The sequence below is a fragment of the Protopterus annectens genome, chromosome 14.part0 (genome assembly GCF_019279795.1).
Source record: "Protopterus annectens isolate FY-2018-M chromosome 14.part0, PAN1.0, whole genome shotgun sequence".
NCBI lineage: Eukaryota > Metazoa > Chordata > Ceratodontiformes > Protopteridae > Protopterus > Protopterus annectens.
The window spans coordinates 585,119,995-585,141,753 of NC_056748.1; the positions used below are offsets into that span (position 1 = coordinate 585,119,995).

A 21,759-nucleotide genomic window follows, 5' to 3' on the forward strand; every position below is an offset into this window, starting at 1 on the left:
GGAAAGTCAATAATAATATTGACCTAGTGGACGGTGAATTACCGTATCTGACTTTGACCTACCACAGGGAAGTGGGATGGATAAAAAAGTGTATAAATGAGATTTGGAACATGTTGAATAGAATGCCCACAAGAGTGGAGGTGTTTCAAAAACCACGGATGTATAGTTTTAAGAGGAATATGAATTTAAAAAAACATTTTGGAGAGGAAGTGGAATGACAGTAGAGGTGGGACATGCCCAAATGCTGGTACTTTTAAATGTGGGAGGTGTGCCCAATGTACTTTTACAGCTGGCAAAAATGAATTAGATATACCTACCATCGGTTATAGGATAAGTGGGAGGACATATTCCAGTTGTTATACTAAAGGCGTGGTATACCTGGCATACTGCACGGCCTGTTGGGCCTATTATATCGGAAAATCAGAACGTAATCGAAGATTACGAATTTATGAACACATACGGGACATCAATAAAAAGAAGGATAATAATGCCCTATATAGACATACTCTTAAATGTAAAAATACAGACTAAATTTTGGGTATTAGAAGAGGGTGGACACAATGAGAGAGGGGGTGAGACCCGGTTGGAATTTCGGGAAATGATTTGGCAAGACTGGACACATGTCACAGTCCGGGTCTGAATGACCATATTCCCATCACCCCTGCTTTAAAATTGCTCTCTACTGATCCTAAGAGATGTAAATAATGCAACTTGGCTATTTAGATACTTGGTGCTAGATGGAATGCCACTCCTTACCACCATACAAATGTAGATGTATAGTTTTTTTTATATTTACATGTTTTTTATAAACATTTTTATATATGTATATACATTATGGCCTTTTTAAGGTTTTTAAAGTTGCTTTAAATTGTGATATGCACTTTAATTATTTATATATCTATATCTATATATATATCTATATATCTATATATCTATATATCTATATATATATATATATATATATATATATATATATGTTTATTACATTTAGCATTTAATTTTCCACAATATATTAATATATCGATCTATTATACATTTTTAATATACATATGTGCAATAACTACATATATTTTTTCCATTTTTATATTCAAAAGTTTATTTATTTGCGAGATTTTAGAATATGTACTTAAATTTTTTATAAGTTAGAGTGTATGCAAAACAAAGGTCTTGGGTGTCAACAGATGGTTGTAACAACACTGTCTTCACATTGTGAAATATATATACTACTATTATTTTTTTATATATTTATATATTTAAAGCATATTCAAAATGTATTAATTCATAAGGCTTTAGATATGTATTTAATTTAATATACTGTCCGAGTTGTAGTGGGGAATAAGTCAGTCAATGTGTATGTAAAACAAGGGTTGTAGGTGTCAGTACTGTTATCACAATGTGACAATGAAGGGTTATAATATGGCCGGATTGAATTAATTTGCAGACCAATACAATGTTTGTTACTTTACCTTAATTACTATATAAATGAATTAATGTGATCAGGACATGTGATTCTGATGAAGTCTTCAGGCTGGAGATGAAAGCGCTCAATCTATTTTTTGTTATTTGTTTTGTTTTTGTCAGTTTTAAAAAATAAATGAAATCTAAAAATTCCCTGAGTCTCTTTTTGGACTGAGGATAATCCTGGCATTCCTAATGGAAGTGCTCTCTCAAAGTATGTAAAGATTCACCAAAAGAAAAATCCTCTGGAGGAGAGGCAGAAGGAATGGATTCCTCTGCATGTGAATCCTTATAAGCAGATAAGGGCATGTCTTCATAATCAAAAACCTCAGAGTCGTCGGACTCTTGGTCAGATAAAGCTGCTGGGGACAAGACTCTTTCTTTTAGCCAGGGAAAGCTGGCTTTCCCTAATAAGCATGATAAGGTCTTCCGCCATTTTAAGCATCTGTGACTGTGGCAAGGAAGCAGGTGCGTGAGTTTGGGTTGTCGGTTTTTTACGTGTAGCTCGTACTCTGGGCCTTAGAAACTCAGTAGTTTTAGAAAGAACTGAAGACGCAAAAGAAGTCGTTTGTTTGTGCCAAATATCGGTAGTGTGAAGAACTTCCTCAGAAGCCGGTGCCTGCACAGTGGGTCCGGACTCATCCAAGGTAGAGACATCTGCAAGTTTCATAGTCAAAGAAGAGTCTTGCAGCAAACCGGAATCCAAATGGGTCTCAGTAGCAGCCTGTGAATCCATCAATGTGGGCATCAGGGGCTGCAAAAGCACCTTACTGAGTACCAGCGAACTGGCGACTAGCTTAACAGAAGCGTCGTTGGCAGTTTTGGACCTGTGCGGTCTGTCTCTGTCGTTATCCTTACGTTTTTTCGGAAGATGGTAGTTGGATGGTTTACCGAAGCCATTTCAGAATACAGAGATCGAGTGCAAAAGTATTTAGCAACAATAAGAACCCGATGATGAATAGTTCGGGCGTTGAACAAAGCACAAAACCAGCAGCGAGGGACGTCGTGGTCTGGGCATAAACAGGTGATGCAGTAAGAATGAAAATCTCAGTGTGGTATTTGCTTTCCACAGGTGAGACAATTGTTAACTTTTTCTGACATCGGTTAGAGCAAGAAAAAAGGATCCCTAATGGGGTACTTAGTTTTAGAAGACTTCAACTTCAATTTTGGAAATGAAAAGCTCAGGTAGCAGCCGACAGGCACTCGTGAGAACTGCTTCTGCTTCGGGCTCCTCAGCAAGAAAGACTGATGTAATGGCGTCGGCTGCCTGTTTTTATACCACTGACGACTTGACGTCAGTCCTGCAGCAACAGCAACCAACGCAGAATTACTAAGTCTCTGGTATTCGGGCCGACTGAGGGCTACCCCTAGCAGGATAACCCATGTCTGATGACTGCAAACAGTGAAACATGAAGAACATCATTCTTTTATGTCAATTCCCACCAAAGCTACTAAAAACAAAACAATATCACTTGCAAGCACCAACAAAATTTAACATTAGCAATTTTCAAGTGAAATTCTGAAGGAGAAAAGTTTACCAATGGTGCTTTAAAGCTTGATATTTTGAATGTTACATGTGTATACCTGGATGCAACAGCAGATCCTCGTAGGTTAAACCGCTCATAATCTCCACCGTAAATATCCTTCACAAGCTTGTCCACATTGGTGCTATCACCTTTGGCTGCCATTTCAAGGGCTTCCTCAAAGGTTTCGCATCCTGTTAATAAACAGCACAATCCTAGGAATGTTCCACCACCAAGACTAGGAGGAGATGGGGAGAAAAAAAAACAATGACCAAGTCTTTATTCTAATATATAGCTTTTAAATAAAATTCAATGAAGATGAAAACTGTGACAAACTACTGGAAGTAAGCCTTGAAAGCAAGGATCACATTGCACAGTACACTTTTACACACTTGTAGCCAAGTACAATAAAACAAAGTGGTCAAGGAACAGACTGTGCAAATGAAGGTCTCATTTCTAACCAAACCAAGAAGCAACTGAAAAGCTGCTATCATTGGAGAAATGGCTATTACATAAAAAATGTACACTACAAAAAGGAAGTTAACTCAGAAAGCTCCAATTCCTCTCCAGTTTTTGTCCATGATAAACAGAAGAGTCCCTCTCATGTGGTCACTGTGTTTTACTTGTAGTATTAACGACTTGTACATTAAAGGTAAAAAATAAATACATTTTCACTCGTGTCCCTGACGGGAAAGTAAATCAATGAAGTTTCAGAAAACAATCTGTAGATGTTTTACTGAGCTTGCAGTCCTTCATACTTTGCTCACTTAGTATGCCTTATACCGCAGACCATATTTTAAAATGGGGGAAATCAACCTTAAAAAAATCCATTTTAACATGTAAGTGAAAAACATTTCCTTTCAAATATTTTCAAATATACATATCAGATTTCAGACCTTCATATACATTAGAAAATGCCTGATGTAAGTCCCAGGAATGTAATTTCAATTATTGGAATTATGACACTGTTGCTGCAACTGATAGGGATATACACTAAGCCAAGATTGTGACACTTGCATTATTCCCCTCACTGTGAGGTATGATGTCCCTAGAGCTTCACACACACACACACACACACACACACACACACACACACACACACACACACACACACACACACACACACACACACACACACACACACACGTGTGTATGTTCATAGGTTCATGGATAAATACTAGGCTAACTGCCCTAAAGGGCCATTTTAAGCCTAACCCATAACCCTCAGGCTAGAATCAAACTCTGTACCTTGTGCCCATTAGGTGCAGACCTTAACCATTACAGTTTTACTTCTCAACCAAAAATACAAGACTACACACCTATAAAACCAAGAACCCACAAAAAAAAAGTTTTATTACATTATTATATTTGGTACATTTTGTCCATGTTTTCTGTTCAGAGTCCATCTCCATTGGAGTTTACCACTTTTTTCTGGAGCTTTAACCATTATGCCAAACTCACTATACACAGTTAGCAAGGGTTGGGGGGTGCAGCTCCCACAAAGTCAGAGGCAGCAGGAGGGACTCGCCATTTGTAAGAAATAAAATATTAAAAATTGTTAAAAGCTACTATTGTATTTTACTGCTGTGATGTCTAAATCAGAGATTACATTTTCTGATTCCATGTGCTTTGGTTGGCATTTGTGTTTGCTGTCACCCAATACATGTATCACAATTAGATGAAAATAAGAATATCAGCCAGCTAGTATGCATATGCAAAACTGAAAATATAAAAAAAGACAGATCGAGAATATGCTTATCATACCAGGAAACAACTACCAAACTTGCATTCATGTCAGTGAAGACTGCCTTACAAAGACATGCGTATATTACACACACGCACACACACACACACACACACACACACACACACACACACACACACACACACACACACTGCACAGTAAAGTACATTTGTCTAAGACCTTAGAACAGTAGATGTCCTACTGATCACTGTTGCAGTATTCCGATATTTGTGGCTTATACTGTAAAGGGTAATCCTGTGTTTAGCTGGGGGAACTAAAGCCAAAAACCTTACTGATTCTCTGTACACCCAGTGCATGACCTCAGCTTACAGACATATGGGTGAAAGATCATCAAGATTACTTATCCCCAGGAGAACTCCGGAGAAAGCCTGAGTGTACAGACTAAGAAAAAAGTACAGTTGTGTACACTTACCATAAATGTAGATGTTCGCGTGTATTTCACTGTTGCAGTCATCACACTTGGGTTATCTGCCTGCAGGTAGCCCTCAGTCGGCCCAAATACCAGAGTCTTGGGATTTTTGCTTCAGATGTTGTCGCTTTATCCATGATGTCAGAGGTATAAAACAGGCAGCTGATGCCAATACATCCGTTTTTCTTGCCCCAAATGTCAGGGACCCCCAACTAGGAAGCTAGTATATGGTGGGGAACACCACCAGTAAAAAGTAAATACCACTGCCAGTAAAAATGGCCATAGAGAGGAGAGGTAGAAAGGATAGAGAAAGTCAGGGGGCTGGAGGGAGGGAAATGAGGACTGCAATAGTGAATACACTCGAATATCTACATTTATGATAAGTGCACACAACTGTACTATGTTCTTCGTGTTTCACTGTTGCAGTCATCACACTTGGGTTGATTCCCAAAGCTGAGGAAGGGTGGAAGCAGTCAAGAAGTGTTAGGGCTGGCTAGCAGGTCTTGTAAGACTGCTGTAGTAAATCCAGCTCTGGATTTAGAAAAAATAGGTAAGTGGTAATGCTTGGTGAAGGTGTGTACAGAACTACAAGGTTGCAGTTTCCAAAATGTCCCTGGTAGGGACTCCCCTGAGAAATGCTGTAGAGGTGGAAGTAGCCCTAGTGGAATGTGGTCTGATCCCCTGTGAGGTAGGTTTTCCATGGTGCTTGTAGCAGAAATGGATGCAGTGTGCTATCCATTTGGAAATGGTTTGTTTTGAAATGGCCTTGCCCTCTGCCCCGTAGCAAAGCTGACTAGCAGCTGGTCAGATTTTCTGAAAGGTTTAGTCCTGTCAAGGTAGAACCTGAGCTGTCTGCGCATGTCCAAGGAGTGCATGATCCTTTCCCCTTTATTTTGAGGATTAGGGAAGAAGGTTGGCAAATGGATTGGTTTAGAGCCACACTGGACACCACCCTAGGCATAAAGGATGGGTTAGTCCTGAGGGAAACCCTGTTAGCATGGAAAATAATGAAGGGTTCCACAGCCATTAGTGCCTGTAACACAGACACTCTTCTCGCTGAAGTTATGGCTAAAAGCAAGGCTGTTTTCCAAGAGAGGAATTTTAACTCTGCTGAAGCAGCAGGTTCAAAAGGGGGAAGCATGAGCTTTTCCAGTACTAACTTAAGGTCTCAGGCAGGGGTGGGTGCTCTCCTAGGGGGCCTTAAGTTGTCAGACCCCCTCAGGAACTGTTTGATGAGAGGGTGAAAAAAGAGAGGTGGCTCAGTATTACAATGAGCTGAGATGGCAGAGGCACGAATCTTAATGGAGGAGAAGGAGAGGCCTCTGTGGAATAGCTCTGCTAGGTAATCCAGGATTAGAGGTGAGGAGGGCACTGCTGTGTCCTTTCCTTGAGACCGATTCCAAAAACAGTATCTTTTCCACTTTTCAGCATAGGATTTCCTAGTACTAGGCCTTCCGGCTTCAAGAATTACATCCAGCACCTGTTTGCTGAGGGTTGCTGGTGGTGTATTCAGGGGATAAGCCAGGCTGCAAGGTGTAGGGTTTGCAACTGTGGATGCAAAATCTGTCCCTCCTGCTGAGACAGTAGGGTAGGAATCTGGTGAAGGCGCCAGGGTGGCACTGTTGTCAGACTGCATAAGAGTGGGGTACCAGTGCTGACGTGGCCAGTCTGGGGCAATAAGAATTGCCCTTGGACTGTCCTGTTTGATCTTGACTAGTACTTTTGAGAGGTTTTTCCACTGGAAGGATAGGGAACCCACCTTCCAGGCCCTGCTGTGAGGGTTCTTGGTGCAGAATTTTCTTAACTGGTGGTGCTTGGTGAGGCAAAGAGGTCCACCTCCAGTGTCCCCCACCTTTGGATTAGAAGGTTGAAGGTGCTGGGCTCCAGTTTCCACTCATGTGGGTCTAAGAGATTTCTGCTTACGTCATCTGCCATTGAATTTTGTTTGCCTGGCAGGAATTGAGCTTGTAGATGCACTTGGTTGCTCAAGGCTGTGTTCCACAGGGCCATGTCTAACCTGCAGAGTGGATAAGAATGGGTCCCCCCTGCTTGTTTATGTACCACATAACTGTGGTGTTGTCTGTTTTTATCAGCAGCTGTCCTAGAATGATTAGGTATTTGAAGGCTGTCAGAGCATTCTGTACAGCTAGCATCTCTTTTTGGTTGATGTGCAGGAGAATTTGGCCTGGGCTCCAGTGGCCCTCAATGCCTTTGCCTGCCATGTGAGCCCCCCATGCATATTCTGATGAGTCTGTTGTCAGGGTTTGGGCGGCGAGGGGTTGAGTGAAAGGCAGTCCCTTGTTGTGGTTGCATGCTTCTACCCACCAAAGGAACTCTGCCCTTAGACAAGGTATGATTGGAATGATTGTTTCCTGGTCCTGAGAATGTTGGTACCAAAGACTTTTAAGTACCATTGAAGTTTCCTCATATGCAGTCTTGCATATGGAATTAGCAGAATACATGAGGCCATGAACCCTGGGGCTTGCAGTATTTTCCTTGCAGATAGCAGGGTTCTGGGGCCATTTGTTTTTAAGTAGTTGGTCAGATAGACCTGTTTTTCTGGAGTGAGAAATGCCATCTGGGAAGTTGTGTCCAAGCTTGCTCCCAGGAATGCAGTCTTTTGACTGGGCACCAATAGTGATTTCTTTCAGATAGCAGGGTTCTGGGGCCATTTGTTTTTAAGTAGTTGGTCAGATAGACCTGTTTTTCTGGAGTGAGAAATGCCATCTGGGAAGTTGTGTCCAAGCTTGCTCCCAGGAATGCAATCTTTTGACTGGGCACCAGTTGTGATTTCTTTTCATTGATGTTGTACCCCAATGAAGTGAGAAGGCTTTTTACAAATGCATGGATATTTTTCTGCCTGCAATATGCAATGGCTGGAGCCAGGCACTTTGTGAATACTCTGGGCCCAGTAGATAAGCCAAAGGGAAGTGCAGAGATCTGACAGTGCATAGAGCCTGCCCTGAAGCATAGATATTTCCTGCAGGACTCCCTTATGGGAATGTGCAGATAAGCTTCTTTTAAGTCTAGAGTGACTAACCATCCTTGGCTAACATAGGGAGAAGCTGTTGCAGGGTAAGCATCTTGAATTTTGGGACCAACAGAAAGGTGTTGAGAATTGATAGATCCAGGATTGGGTGCCAAGAGCCCTCTTTTCTGGGCACCAGGAAAAGCCTGGAGTAGAAACCCTGCCCCCTTTGTTCTACTGGGAGGGTGGCCTAATGTTTAAGGTGTTTGCCTTACAACCACAAGGTGCAGGGTTCGAGTCTCACAAGGGATAATTGGCTAGGCTTAAAATGGCTCACAAGGGCAGTTAGCCTAGTATTAATCTATGAACTAATCTATGAACTAAATCTATGAAATAAATTTATGAACTACTGGAACAGGTTGAATAGCTCTGATATTGAGCAGGGAAAGTACTTGCTTTTGAGCCTCTGTCCACTGGTTTAGAGGAAAGTCTGGAAACCCGCATGGGGTTGGCAGTGAATGGAAACAGAATCTGTACCCCTGGGATACAATGTTTAGGACCCATCAGTCCTGAGTAATGGACATCCAGTATTTTGCATGAAGGGCAAGTTTTCCTCCTAGAGGCATAAGTAATTGGGCAGGGCTGGGAAGGATAACTGAAAAGTCATTATGAGCTTTTTCCATAAGGGGGCGGCTTACCACTTCCTGTTTTTGAGGTAGGCGCACTCCATTGTTTAGATCTCTACATACCCTGAGACTGTAATCTGGGTGGCCTGTTTCCCCTGTGTTTGGACTGAGAAAGCCTGGAAGGGGCTGGAAAGGACCAGTTTTTAGAAGGCCAATGCCTTCTGAATCTAGGTGGCTGCACTTGTAAGAACTCTTCAACAGTTTGCATAGATTTAGCTTTTTCTTCCATCTTTTTAAGAACCTCTTCTGCTTTGGTGCGAAACAAACAGTCCTTATTTAAAGGAGCGTCTAGTAATTTTGATTTGACATGATCTGGCAAGGTTTGTTCCTTCAGCCAAGCATGCCTTCTCAGTACAGACCCAGTGACTGCAGCCCTGCAAGATGCTTCTAAGGCATCAAATCCACACTGCAAAGTATATTTACTAACTTGGTTTGCAGAATGCATTAACTCTTGTAAATCTTTATTTTCTGCACAATCTGGAAGTAACCCCATTTTTTGTTTAATTAGTTCCATAACATGTTGCTGGTACTTCAACATGTGAAACTGGCAATTCAATGCCCTGATGGCAAGAGTTGCAGAGGTATATACCTTCTTAGCCCATATGTCTAAAGCTCTGGAATTCCTGTCTGAAGGGGTAGGGTTTTTGGCTGTAGTAGCCTTAATACCTTTAGGCCCCTGTGAAATGGTCTCTGGATTCGCAGTAGGATTCTTGAAGAGAAATTTGTGAGAATCAGGTACTTTGTAGTACCCTGTCATGTTTTCTAGGGGCTGAGGGTAAAGTGTCTGGATTAAGACTGGATTCCATAAAGACATCATCTACAACATCCAGGACAGGTTTATAGCTAGAGGCCTGTGCTGAGGCAACTCTAAAAATTCTCAGAGTCTCTTTTTGGACTGAGGGTAGTCATGGCATTCCCAGCGTAAATGCTCTCAAAGTATGAAAGGTTTCACTGAAAGAAAAATCCTCTGGAGGGGAGGCAGAGGGAATGGATTCCTCTGCATCTGAATCCTCATAGGTTGATAACGGCATGTCCTGATAATCAGAAGGGTCGGAGTCATCGGACTCCTGGCCTGTAGAATCAGAATGAAACTCAATTCTTTGCCTCTTAGCAGGGGAAGGCTGGCTTCCCCTAATTAGGGTAATAAGGTCTTCAGCCATTCTAAGCATTTGTTTTTGTGGAATAGGAGCTTAAGCATGCGCTTTGGTCGGTTTTCTAGGCGTAGTGTGTACTCTGGGCCTAAGAAACTCTGTAGTTTTACCCAAAAACAAAGTCATCGGTTTAATTCGAACATCAGTAGGTCGGAATACACCCTCAGAAGCCGGTGACTGCACAGCGGCTCCAGACCCATCCAAGGTAGAGACATCCGCATGTTCCATAGTCGAAGAAGAATCTCGCAGCATACCAGACTCCAAATGGGTCTCAGCAGAGGCCTGCGAATCTGTAGAAGCGGGCATCAGGGGCTGCAAAGGTGCCTCACCGAGTACCGGAGGACTGGCAACTAGCTTAACGGAAGCACTGTCGGCAGTTTTGGACTTATACGGTCTGTCTCTGTCTGCCTTTATCTTTACCTTTTTTTGAAAGATTGGTGGTCGGCTGGCTTATCAAAGCCATTTCGGAATACGGAGAATGAGTGACAGAATTTAGCGACAAGGACAGCCCGACGATGAATGTTTCAGGTGTTAAATAAGGCACAAAACTGAGAGTGAGGGACTTCGTGGTCTGGGCCTAAAAAGGTGACGCAGTAAGAATGAAAATCTCTGTGAGGTATTTGCTTTCCACAGGCAAGACAACTGTTAACTTTTTCTGACATCGGTTAGAGCAAGAAAAATGGATCCACAATGGGTACTTAGCTTTAGAAGACTTCAGGTTTGAAACTCGAAAAATGAAAATTTCAGGTAGCAGCCGACTGGCACTTGCGAAATGCTTCTGCTTCAGGCTCCTCGGCAAGAAAGACTGATCTAATGGCGTCAGCTGCCTGTTTTATACCCAACGACCTGATGTCATGTAAGAAGCGACAGCATCCAACATAGAAATCCCAAGACACTGGTATTTGGGCTGACTGAGGGCTACCTGCAGGCAGATAACCCAAGTGTGATGACTGCAACCCAAGTGTGATGACTGCAACAGTGAAATATGAAGAACATCAGGATCAGGTAAGAGGGTTGGAATGTAACTGCCTATCTCTGTCCACATATCAATGGAGTTTAGAAAAATGGGGGGAAGGACAAGGGAGGGGAAACATGGCTGCCAAAGTGATCAGCAGTACATCTACTGTTATGGCAAGTTCTTACATAACTGTACTGTGTCCCTCCTTAGCCCACTGTTGCAGTATTCCAATAACTGTCATTGATTTTAAAGCCAAACGTTATTGAAGGTTGTAGGGTTGAAGATAAGTACTGTCCATAAGTCATAGTAGGACAGATTGAGCGAAGGAGGTTCTAGATCTGGAAAATGAATCCACTTTACAATGCTTATTGAAAGCGTGTACTGAAGTCCATGTGGGAAAGTACAGTTGTATACACTTACCATAATTGTAGATGTTTAAGTGTATTCACTGTTGCAGTCATCACATTTGGGTTATCTACTTGCAGTAGCCCTCAGTTGGCCCGATTATCAAAGTTTTGGGTCCTACGTCGGTTGCAGTCTCATCTTCCGTGACGTCAGGTAGTCAGGGGTATAAAGCATGCAGCCGACACCATTACATCAGTTTTCCTTGCTCCAGATGTCAGGCCCCCCCCATAATGGTTAGCATTTTTTTATATATATATATATATATATATATATATATATATATTTTTTTTTTTTTTATTTTTTATTTTTTATATATATATATATATATATATATATATATATATATATATATATATACACACACACAGACACATATATATATATATATATATATACATATATACATATAAATACAAGGTTATACCTCCAACAAAAAATCAAATACACCTAAAAGCTTTTAAGTATAGTAAAGGAGAATAGAGGTATAGCCAAAAGAAGTCAGGGGGCTGGAAGGAGCTTAACCAGGACTTCAACAGTGAATACACTCGAACATCTACATTTATGGTAAGTGTACACAACTGTATTATTTTCTTCATGTTTCACTGTTGCAGTCATCACATTTGGGGAGATTCCCAAAGCTAAGGGTGGGAGGAGGAATTTAGATAGCATTAGGACTAGCTATAAGGCCCTGCAAGACTGTAGTGGCAAAGCCAGCTCTGGATTTAGAGCAAACTGGCAAACGGTAATGCTTGGTGAAAGTATGTACAGAACTCCAGGTAGCAGGTTCTAGGTCTCTGGTAGGGACACCTCTGAGAAAGGCTGTAGAGGTAGATGCAGCCCTGGCTGAATGGGGTCTAATCCCCTGTGGGATAGGTTTTCCATGGTGCTTATAGTAGAAATGAATGCAATGGCCTATCCATTTAGAAATGGTTTGCTTTGAAATAGCCTTCCCCTCTGCCCCTGCAGAAAAATGCCACCAGCAGTTGTTCAGATTTCCTTTGAGGTTTAGTTCTGTCCAAGTAAAATCTAAGTTGTCTGTGCACATCTAAGGAGTGCAGTATGCGTTCCCCTTTGTTCTGTGGATTAGAAAAGAAGGTTGGCAAATGAATGGACTGATTAAGGAGCCACATTGGATACCACCTTGGGCGTGAAGGACACCCTGTCCGCATGAAAGGTGATGAAACGTTCCACTGCCATAAGGGCCTATAATTCGGATACCCTTCTTGCTGAAGTGATTGCTAAAAGGAAAGCTGTTTTTCAAGAAAGGAATGTTAACTCTGCAGTTGCAGCTGGCTCAAAAGGAGTGAGCTTTTCCGATACAAAATTAAGGTCCCAGGCTGGAGTTGGGGCTCTCCTGGGTGGTTTTAAGTTTTTGGCCCCTCTGAGGAACTGCTTGAGCAGTGGATGAGAAAAGAGGGGTGGTTCTGTGTTGTAATGAGTGGAAACGGCTGAGGCGTGAATTTTGATGGAGGAAAAAGAAAGGCCCTTGTGAAGCATCTCAGTTAAGTATTGAAGTATCTGAGGTAAATTGGGCGCTGCTATGGCCATCCTTTGAGTTTGGTTCCAGGCACAGAATATTTTCCATTTTTCAGCATAAGATTTTGTAGTACTAGGTCTCCTTGCCTCCAAAATGACATCCAACACTTGTTTACTGAGGGATGGTAACGGAGAGATTAGGTAATTAGCCAGGCTGCCAGGTTCAGGGTTTGCAGCTGGGGGTGCAGAATCTGGCTCTCCTGCTGAGACAGCAGGGTAGGGGTCTGAGGTAGGTGCCACGGGGCCAGCTGTGACACACTGCACAAGAGGGGGTACCAGTGCTGGAGTGGCCAGTTTGGTGCAATCAGTATCATCCTTGGTTTGTCCTGTTTGATCTTTAGTAGTACTTTGGAGAGGAGAGGCAGAGGAGGAAAGGCATAAACTGATAGATTTTTTCAGGTGAAGGACGGAGCATCCACTTTCCAAGCTTGTTTGTGGGGAGTCCTTGTGCAGAATTTGTCCAATTGGTAGTTCTGGAGGGAGGCAAACAGGTCTATATGAAGGACAGAGCATCCACTTTCTAAGCTTGTTTGTGGGGAGTCATTGTGCAGAATTTGTCCAACTGGTAGTTCTGGAGGGAGGCAAACAGGTCTATATCTGGGATCCCCCATTTGTTGATCAACATGTTGAAAATCTTTGGTTCCAGTTTCCACTCGTGTGGGTCCATGAGATTTCTGCTTAGTTCATCTGCCAGTGTATTTAGTTTTCCTGGCAGGAATTGAGCCTGTAGATGCACTTGGTAGCTTAAGGCTGTGTTCCACAGAGCCATGGCTAGTCTGTAGAGGGGGTAAGAATGGGTACCCCCTGCTTGTTTATGTACCACATAACAGTGGTGTTGTCCGTCTTTACCATTAATTGTCCTGAAAGAATGTGGTCCTTGAAGGCTGTCAGAGCATTCTGTACAGCTAACATTTCTTTTTGATTGACATGCAGGTGCATTTGACTTGGGTTCCATTTGCCCTGAATGCACTTCCCTGCCAGGTGAGCCCCCCATGCATAGTCTGATGCATCTGTTGTTAGGGTTTGTGCAGTAGGGGGTAGAGTGAATGGTAGTCACTTGTTCTGGTAGCAGGCCTCTGTCCACCAAAGAAATTCTAACCATAGGCAAGGTATGACAGGAATCATTGCTTCTAGATCCTGAGAATGTTGACACCATAGACTTTTTAGATACCACTGTAGTTTCCTCATATGCAGTCTTGCATATGGAATTAGTACAATGCACGAGGCCATGAACCCCAAAGGCTTGCAGTATTTGCCTTGCAGATAGCAGGGTTTTTCTGGCCACTAATCTGAAGTAAGTTGTCAAACGAATTTGTTTCTTTGGCATGAGGAAAGCCATCTGGGAAGTTGTGTTCAAGCTTGCTCCCAGGAATATAATTTTTTGACGGGGTACCAGATGTGACTTCTTTTCGTTTATGGTGTACCCCAGAAAAGTTAGCACCTTTCGTACAAATGCCAGATGATTCAGAATTATGTCCTGGCTTTCCGCCTGAATTAGACAATCGTCCAGGTATGGGTATATTTGAAAATTTCTTTGCCTGTAAAATGCAATGACTGGAGCTAGGCACTTTGTGAATACCCTGGGCGCAGTAGATAAGCTAAAGGGCAGTGCAGAGAACTGATAGTGCATGCAGCCTGCTTTGAAGCGTAGGTATCTTCTGCGAGACTCCCTGATTGGGATGTGCAGGTAGGCTTCCTTTAAATCCACTGTTGTCAACCAGGCATCTTTGCCAATCACGGGAAGCAACTGGTGAAGAGTTAGCATCTTGAATTTTGGAATCACCAAAAAGGTGTTTAGGATAGACAGGTCCAAGATAGGATGCCATGAGTTGTCTTTTCTGGGTACCAGGAAAAGTCTCGAGTAGAAACCTTGTCCCTTTTCCTCTTCTGCTACAGTCTGAATAGCCTTTAATCTTAAGAGAGAGAGAGTACTTGCTTTTGAGCTACTGCCCACCGATTTGGGGGTAGATCTGGCCAACCGTTTGGGTTAACATGTGGAAGTGAAATCTGTAACCTTGGGAAACTATGTTTAAAACCCATTTGTCCTGGGTAATGAGTTTCCAGTTTTTTGCCTGCAGAGCAATCTTTCCCGCTAAAGGAGCAGTCAGTTGAGAAGTACTTGGAAGTTTTAACGTTAAGTCACTGTGAGAGCTTACCATACGTGGGAGTCTTACTACTCCCTGATTTGGAAGTGGGAGCGCCCCACTGCTTAGTCCTGGTGCATACCCTGGGACTAAAGCCTGGGTGTTCTGCTGGTTCTGGGTTTGAACTGAGAAGGCCTGGAAGAGGCAGGAAAGGACCAATTTTTTGAGGGCCAATGCCTACTAAATCTAGGAGGCTGCACTTGTAAGAAATCTTTAACAGTTTGCATAGATTTAACTTTTTCCTTCATCTTTTTAAGAACTTCTTCTGCTTTGTCGCCAAACAGGCGGTCCTGATTTAAAGGCGCATCCAGCAATTTAGTTTTAACATGATCTGGCAAAGATTGCTCCTTAAGCCAAGCATGCCTTCTAAGTACAGACCCGGTGACAGCAGCCCTGCGAGATGCCTCTAGTGAATCAAAATCACATTGCAAAGTATGTTTTCCAACCTGTTCAGCAGAATGCATTAAATCTTGTAAATCCTTATTTTCAGCACAATCAGGAATCGACATCACTTTCTGCTTAAGCAATCCAATAATATGCTGCTAATACTTTTAACATATGACACTGGCAATTTAAGGCCAAGATGGCCAAGTTTGCAGAGGTGTATACCTTCTTACCCCATCTATCCAGGGCCCTGGAATCTCTATCAGAGGGAGTAGGATTTTTGGCAGTAGTAGCCTTAATGCCCTTGGGTCCCTGTGAAATGGTCTCAGGATCCGCAGTAGGATTTTTAAAAAGGAACTTGTGAGAATCAGGAATCCTGTAATATCTATCAGGTTTTCTTGGAGCAAGAGGTAGAGAGTCAGGGGCCAAGCTAGATTCTGAAAAGGTATCGTCAACAATGTCCAGCACAAGAGGGATAGCTAAAGGCCTGTGTTGGGGCAGGAGCAAGAAATCTCTAAGCCTCTTTTTAGAATCAGAGAAATCCTGGCTTTCCCAGTGAAAATGCTCCCTAAGAGTACACAAGGTTTCACCAAAAGAAAAATACTCTGGAGGAGAAGCAGAGGGAAGAGAGTCCTCTGCATCAGAATCCTCATAGGTAGATAAGGGTAAATCCTGGTCATCAGAGGAGACAGAAATTTCAGAATCCTGGTCAGAAGTATCATAAGTAAATTCAGTCCTAGGTCTCAGAGGGGGAAGGGTGGCTTCCCCTGATTAAAGTAATAAGGTCTTCAGCCATTTTTAACATTTGTTTTTTAGGCATAGAGGCCTGACCATGCGGTCTGGGCATCGGTTTCCTAGGCATGGTTCGAGTTTTAGGCCTAGAAGAAGAAGAAGATGGCATTGGTTTAATATGAAAGTCAGTAGGCCTGAATACACCCTCAGAAGCCGGTGCCTGCACAGTGGCTCCAGACCCATCCAAGGTAGAGACAGCAGCAGGTTCCACAGTGGAAGTATCTTGCAACATTCCAGACTCCGAATGGGTCTCAGTAGAGGCCTGTGAATCTGAAGTAGCAGGTATCAGGGGCTGCGAAAGCGCCTCACTGAGTACTGGCGAACTGGCGACTAGCTTAGGAGAAGCATCGTCAGCAGCTTTGGACCTAGGCGGCCAGTCTCTGTCTTTATCTTTGCGTTTTTTTCAGCATGTCAGTAGTCGGGTGGATTACCGAAGACATATCTGGATAATTGAGCAGAGTACCAAAATATTTAGAAGCGAAAATGTACCGACGACGAACAGTTTGTGGTTTAAATAAGGCACAAAACCGACAGCAAGGTACGCCGTGGTCAGGGCCTAGGCAAGGAATACAGCACGGATGAAAATCTTTATGAGGTATTTGCTTTCCACAAGAAATACAATTACTGACTTTTACTGACATCGGTTTAGAGCAAGAAAATGTTTCCCCAATGGGGTACTTAGCTTTAGTTGAAGACTTCAGTTCTGAAACTCGAAAACGAAATTTTCAGGAGTCGGCCAACCGGCACTTGCGAACTGCTTCTGCTTCGGGCACTGCACAGCAAGAAAGACTGGTGTAATGGCGTTGGCTGCATGATTTATACCCCTAACTACCTGACATCACGGAAGATGAGACAGCAACCGGCGCAGGACCCAAAACTTTGACAATCAGGCCGACTGAGGGCTACTGCAAGCAGATAACCCAAATGTGATGACTGCAACAGTGAAACACAAAGAACATCCTCAAGGATACATCTGGAATCTAGTGCCTTCTTCAAAGCCATTGAAGTACAGTGTAGTCCTAACAGAGTCAGCTTTCACTCTAGTCGACAAGGTCTCACCATGAAAGTATAACAAAAGGAGATGGATGAGTGAGACAGTGTTTGAAAAGAAGGCTTCTGAACTTCTGGAAGACAACATAGAGTTGGGTCCGTCTTTTTGGATTGTTTTCGTTTTCCAGGCAGAATATTAGCTGCCTGTGTACATCCAAGGACCAGAGAATGCTTTCACTTTTGATTTGTGGGTTAATGAAAAAGGTTAGCAAAGGGTTAGATTGGTTCAAAGATGGCTCATTTATGATTCTGGGCATAAAGGAGAGGTTAGCTCTTTTGGAAACCATGCCCTTATGGAAGATGAGGAAGGGTGGTATAGCCATAAGGACTTGCAATGCAGAAGAGCCAACAGCATGCTTTTCCAACTACAGAATTCTAATGAAGCTGAAGTTGCTGGTTTCAAAAGTGATAAAGTTCAGTTTTTCCAGAAAAAAAAATTAAGTCCCAGGGACTGGAACAGCCTTCCTAGAAGTATTCAGGTGAAAAAATTGCCTTTTAGAAACAGTTTGAGCTCAATTCTGGAGAACAAAGGTTGATTTAAGGACAGACAAGCAGAGAGCAGATAGGTGGGCTTGATGGAAGAATAGGCCAAACTGCTTTTGACCAACACACAACCTCTTTCTTCTTTTGACACTATATGGAAAATTTCTTCCCCTTGGAAATGTAAGATTTTCTACGGATAGGTTTTTATATTTCCTGGAGCACTTGAAGTATGTCCATTGAAAACTGTTACCAGAACAGATTTAAGATTCTATTACCCACAGTTAAGCTGAGAGACTGTAGGATGGGGTGAATCAGAAAGCTCTTGTTCTTTGCAAGTCCATTTGTGTGGGTAAAAAGCAGTGATTTATTTCTCCTGCTGGGATGGAGTAAAAGGGGAACAACCAATGCTGTCTGGGCCAAAAGGAATTCACTAGCAAGATTTTGGGGTTGTCCTTCTGGACATTCAGAAGAACCTTTGGGATCAAGGGGGGGAGGTCATAAGGGAACCCCCCCCCCCAAGAGTTGAAAAACACGGCATCCATTGTCCAGTCTTGCTGACAAGGGGACTTGGAGCAGAACAGTCTCCAAAGAGTACCTCACTTCTGAACTCTGTACAGAAAAACATACCTGTTAAATACCCATTCATGAGGTTCTCCTTGGATCTGTTGAGGGAGTCTGCAAGGGCAGTGTCCTTTGAAGAAAAGTACAGTTGTATAACTAAACTTACAATAACAATAGATGACTGAATGATCACTGATACAGCAGCCTAAGTTATATGGGAACATCCTGCATAGGATGTAGCAACCAGACAGTTTTCTAGCTTTCACGCCAACTGAGAGAGGAAGCTAGAAAGAGAAAAATACACATTCAAACTCTAACATACAAAACACACCAAAAAGTATGGGGGATGGTGAGAGGACAGCTACTGCAGCAGTGATCATTTGAACATGTACTGTTACGTTAAGTCTACTTACACAACATACTATGTTCATCATATTGATCATTGTGGCAGTAGCCAAAGCTATATAGTTAGATTACCATAAATTAGAAAACTATGAAGTGAAATATGGCAAATGGTCCTAGAAAAACCTGTCCTAGACCAGGAAATGAAAGCTAGTTTTTGGTGCTTTGTAAAAGTATGTACTGATGCCCAAGTTGGTGCTTCTAGAATATTTATAGATACCAACCCTTTTCAAAAAAAAAAAAAGCCAAGTTAAGGCCCTGCCTGGAACAGTTATGCTGTGATGGGAATAACAAAAGGTAATAGCTTGAGACAACCATTTGGAAATGCTCTGTTTTAACACAGGTTGTTCTTTTTTCTTACCTTCATAAGAAACGAGGAACTGATCGGAAATTCTGAAATACTTATTTCTGCCATGATAGTACCACAGGTGTCTGTGGATATCCAAGGTATAAAGTATCCTTCTCCCTCATTTTTAGCTTCTGGAAAGAAAACAGGAAAGTGGATAACTTGACTCAAAGTAGACGTAGACACCACTTTAGGTATAAAAGGACTTGTTCTTAAAGATATCCTGTCTCTGAGGAAAATGAGATGAGGCTGACTCGCTCATAAAACTTTCCAACTCAGATCTCTTCTTGCAAAAGTTAGAGCAATCAGCAAAACTGTTTTCCAAGCTAAAAACCTTAAGTCAGCCAGATGGGCTGGTTCAAATGGAGCAAGTGTTAACTTCTCCAACACAAAATCGATACCAAAGAGGGGCCACTGGTTTTCTGTGCTGTTTCTTATGAACACCTCCTTAACATTGTGACATAAGACCCACTGAAGGAAGGAGATCCATGGACAGACATGTTGAAATGGCCAAAAAAATGAACTCTGACAGAGGTGTAAAACAGGCCACAGGATAGTAACACTCACAACTATTCTAAAATCAGATTAACACTAGCCCTGAATGGGTGCTGGTTGCTTTGTTGGCACCAATTGAAAACCTCTTCAATTTGTTCAAATGTGATTTTCTAGTAGCAGGCTTTCTTCTTTCAATAGTTCCTGCTGCATAGCCTCTATACACAGTGGCCTAAAAGGTATTAAGACCCTTTCATTCAGAAAATCAGCTGTACTTGTTTATGACCAGGATGTATCTAACACCCCTGTTCTTCTGTGAGAAAATCCAATCTGTGAGGAAGCCTGTGGCAATTACCCCTTGCCATTTCCAACACAAGGGAGAAAAGAGAGAGCAACTTTTGCCTGGACCAGAAGGAAGTCGCACAATGATCTTGGGGGATTCCTTCTAAATCTTCAGATGTACCCTGGATATCAGTGAAAAGCATCAAAAAGCATACAGGAACACTTGTCCAAGGAAAAGAAGTCATCTGTCTTTCTGGCTTTCTTGCATGATGTCCTGGAATCATATTTTTCTAGTTGATTGTTTAGAGAGGAGTCAGAAAGGTCTACTTGTGGAATTACCCACAGACGGATAAGATCTTGGAAGACCCTCTGATCTAGTCTCTATTGCTGACTCTATCTTTGTCCTGTTCCACTTGTCTGCCACACAGGTTTGCTCTGACTGAATGCAAGATGCCTACAGAGCGAGATTGTGCTGTTAAGCTATAAACCATGCTTTATGGCTAGTATGCATACGGGTAAGATCTCTTTCACCCATGCTTGTTATTGTAGTGTAATGCCTGCACTTACCTGAAGAGGGCCTGGGGACTACAGATGATTCAGAGAGTTGACATTTTTAATACAAGATATAGGTTCATAGGTTGATACTAGGCTATCTGCCCTAGGGCATTTACAAGCCTAGCCAGAGTGTGTTTGGCTTTCGCCACCCTTCTTAGATTAGTTGACTGTGCCTCTGTATAGTAGGTCACAGAAGAAAGCCCATTTAAGGTTAGTTTACCATGCCTCTCTCTATCAGGAACACAGAAGAGATCCCAGGGGTAAATTTACGATCTCCCATCCAACGTCAATATTCTTCTTGAAGAGGGTCATTGAGGGGCTCTGTCTGACATGGATTGGGATTTTGTTCCAGAGTGAGGGGAGCCTCTGGGATATGAATCTGTCCCTCCAGCATGTTCAATTTATTTCTGTGCTGAGGTTTAAGTCACTGGAGCGTGTAGTTCTCATGGATTTGGATTTCTTGAGGTGAAGCATGTCCATTAATTCTGGGTTGGACATGGCTTTATACGTCAGGCACAGATCGCCTCTGAGTAGGAGCAGGTTAGTACCTCTTTTACTTCTAAATGTTTTTGTCTGTCTTTTTTGTACCAGAGACCTTGCATTTTACCCACCTTGATACTGCTCCCCAAAGCAAAACGTCTGAGGCTTCTGCTCTGACTGACTGAATTCTTTGTTTCAGGAGGGGAGAAGGGGAGACCTGGATTCAAGGATATTCAGAGATATTTTATATCTCCACCAAGGGATTTCACTGTTCACAAATCCCAGAATGCTGGAGCATTCCCTTGTAGTGACAGAAGTCTGAGTAGAAAGCCCCTGAAACAGATCTAAAGATAGATTTTTCTTTTCTGTACAAGAAATGGTCTTTGCACTGAAGTGTCTAACATGCACCCCAGAAACACAATTCTGTGTGAAGGAATCAAAAGACTTAAGTATGTTCTCTGTGAATCCCAGCCTGCATTAAAAAATCTCGTGTGTAAAAGAGAGACATTTTGAAAAAGACTCTGCAAAGACAAGAAAGTCATCTAAATAAGAAAAAACACAGATACCCTGTTGCCTGCAATGAGCTATGACAGGAGCTAGACATTTTGTGAACACTCATGGAACAATGGGTAGCCTGAAGGGTACAGCAGAGAACTGATGATGTGATCGAAGCACACAAAATCTGAAGAAGCGACTGAAATCTGGATAAACAGGAATATGATGACATGCATCATTTAAATACAAGGTTACCAAAAAAACATAGGATGAAGGGGTAACGGGTTGTAAAGTGAAAGAATTCTGATCTTGGGTGCCATCACAAACTAACCCAGGAAAGAAAGGTCTAAAACTGGACTCCATAATTTTCTTTCTTTGTCACTAAATTCTCAGATAAAATCCATTTCCCAACTGGGAAGGAGGAAATGGTCATA

General features: G+C 42.4%; 1 protein-coding gene across 2 annotated transcripts in view; it reads right to left on the reverse strand.

Annotated features, from left to right (window-relative positions):
* Positions 1-21,759, reverse strand: part of PANK1 (pantothenate kinase 1) — a 590,851-nt gene that overhangs the window by 341,082 nt on the left and 228,010 nt on the right. For both annotated transcript variants that reach the window (XM_044056334.1, XM_044056335.1), the window contains exon 4: positions 3,043-3,219. In XM_044056334.1, the coding sequence (XP_043912269.1) occupies positions 3,043-3,219 (177 nt within the window). The remainder of the gene's footprint in view (positions 1-3,042; positions 3,220-21,759) is intronic.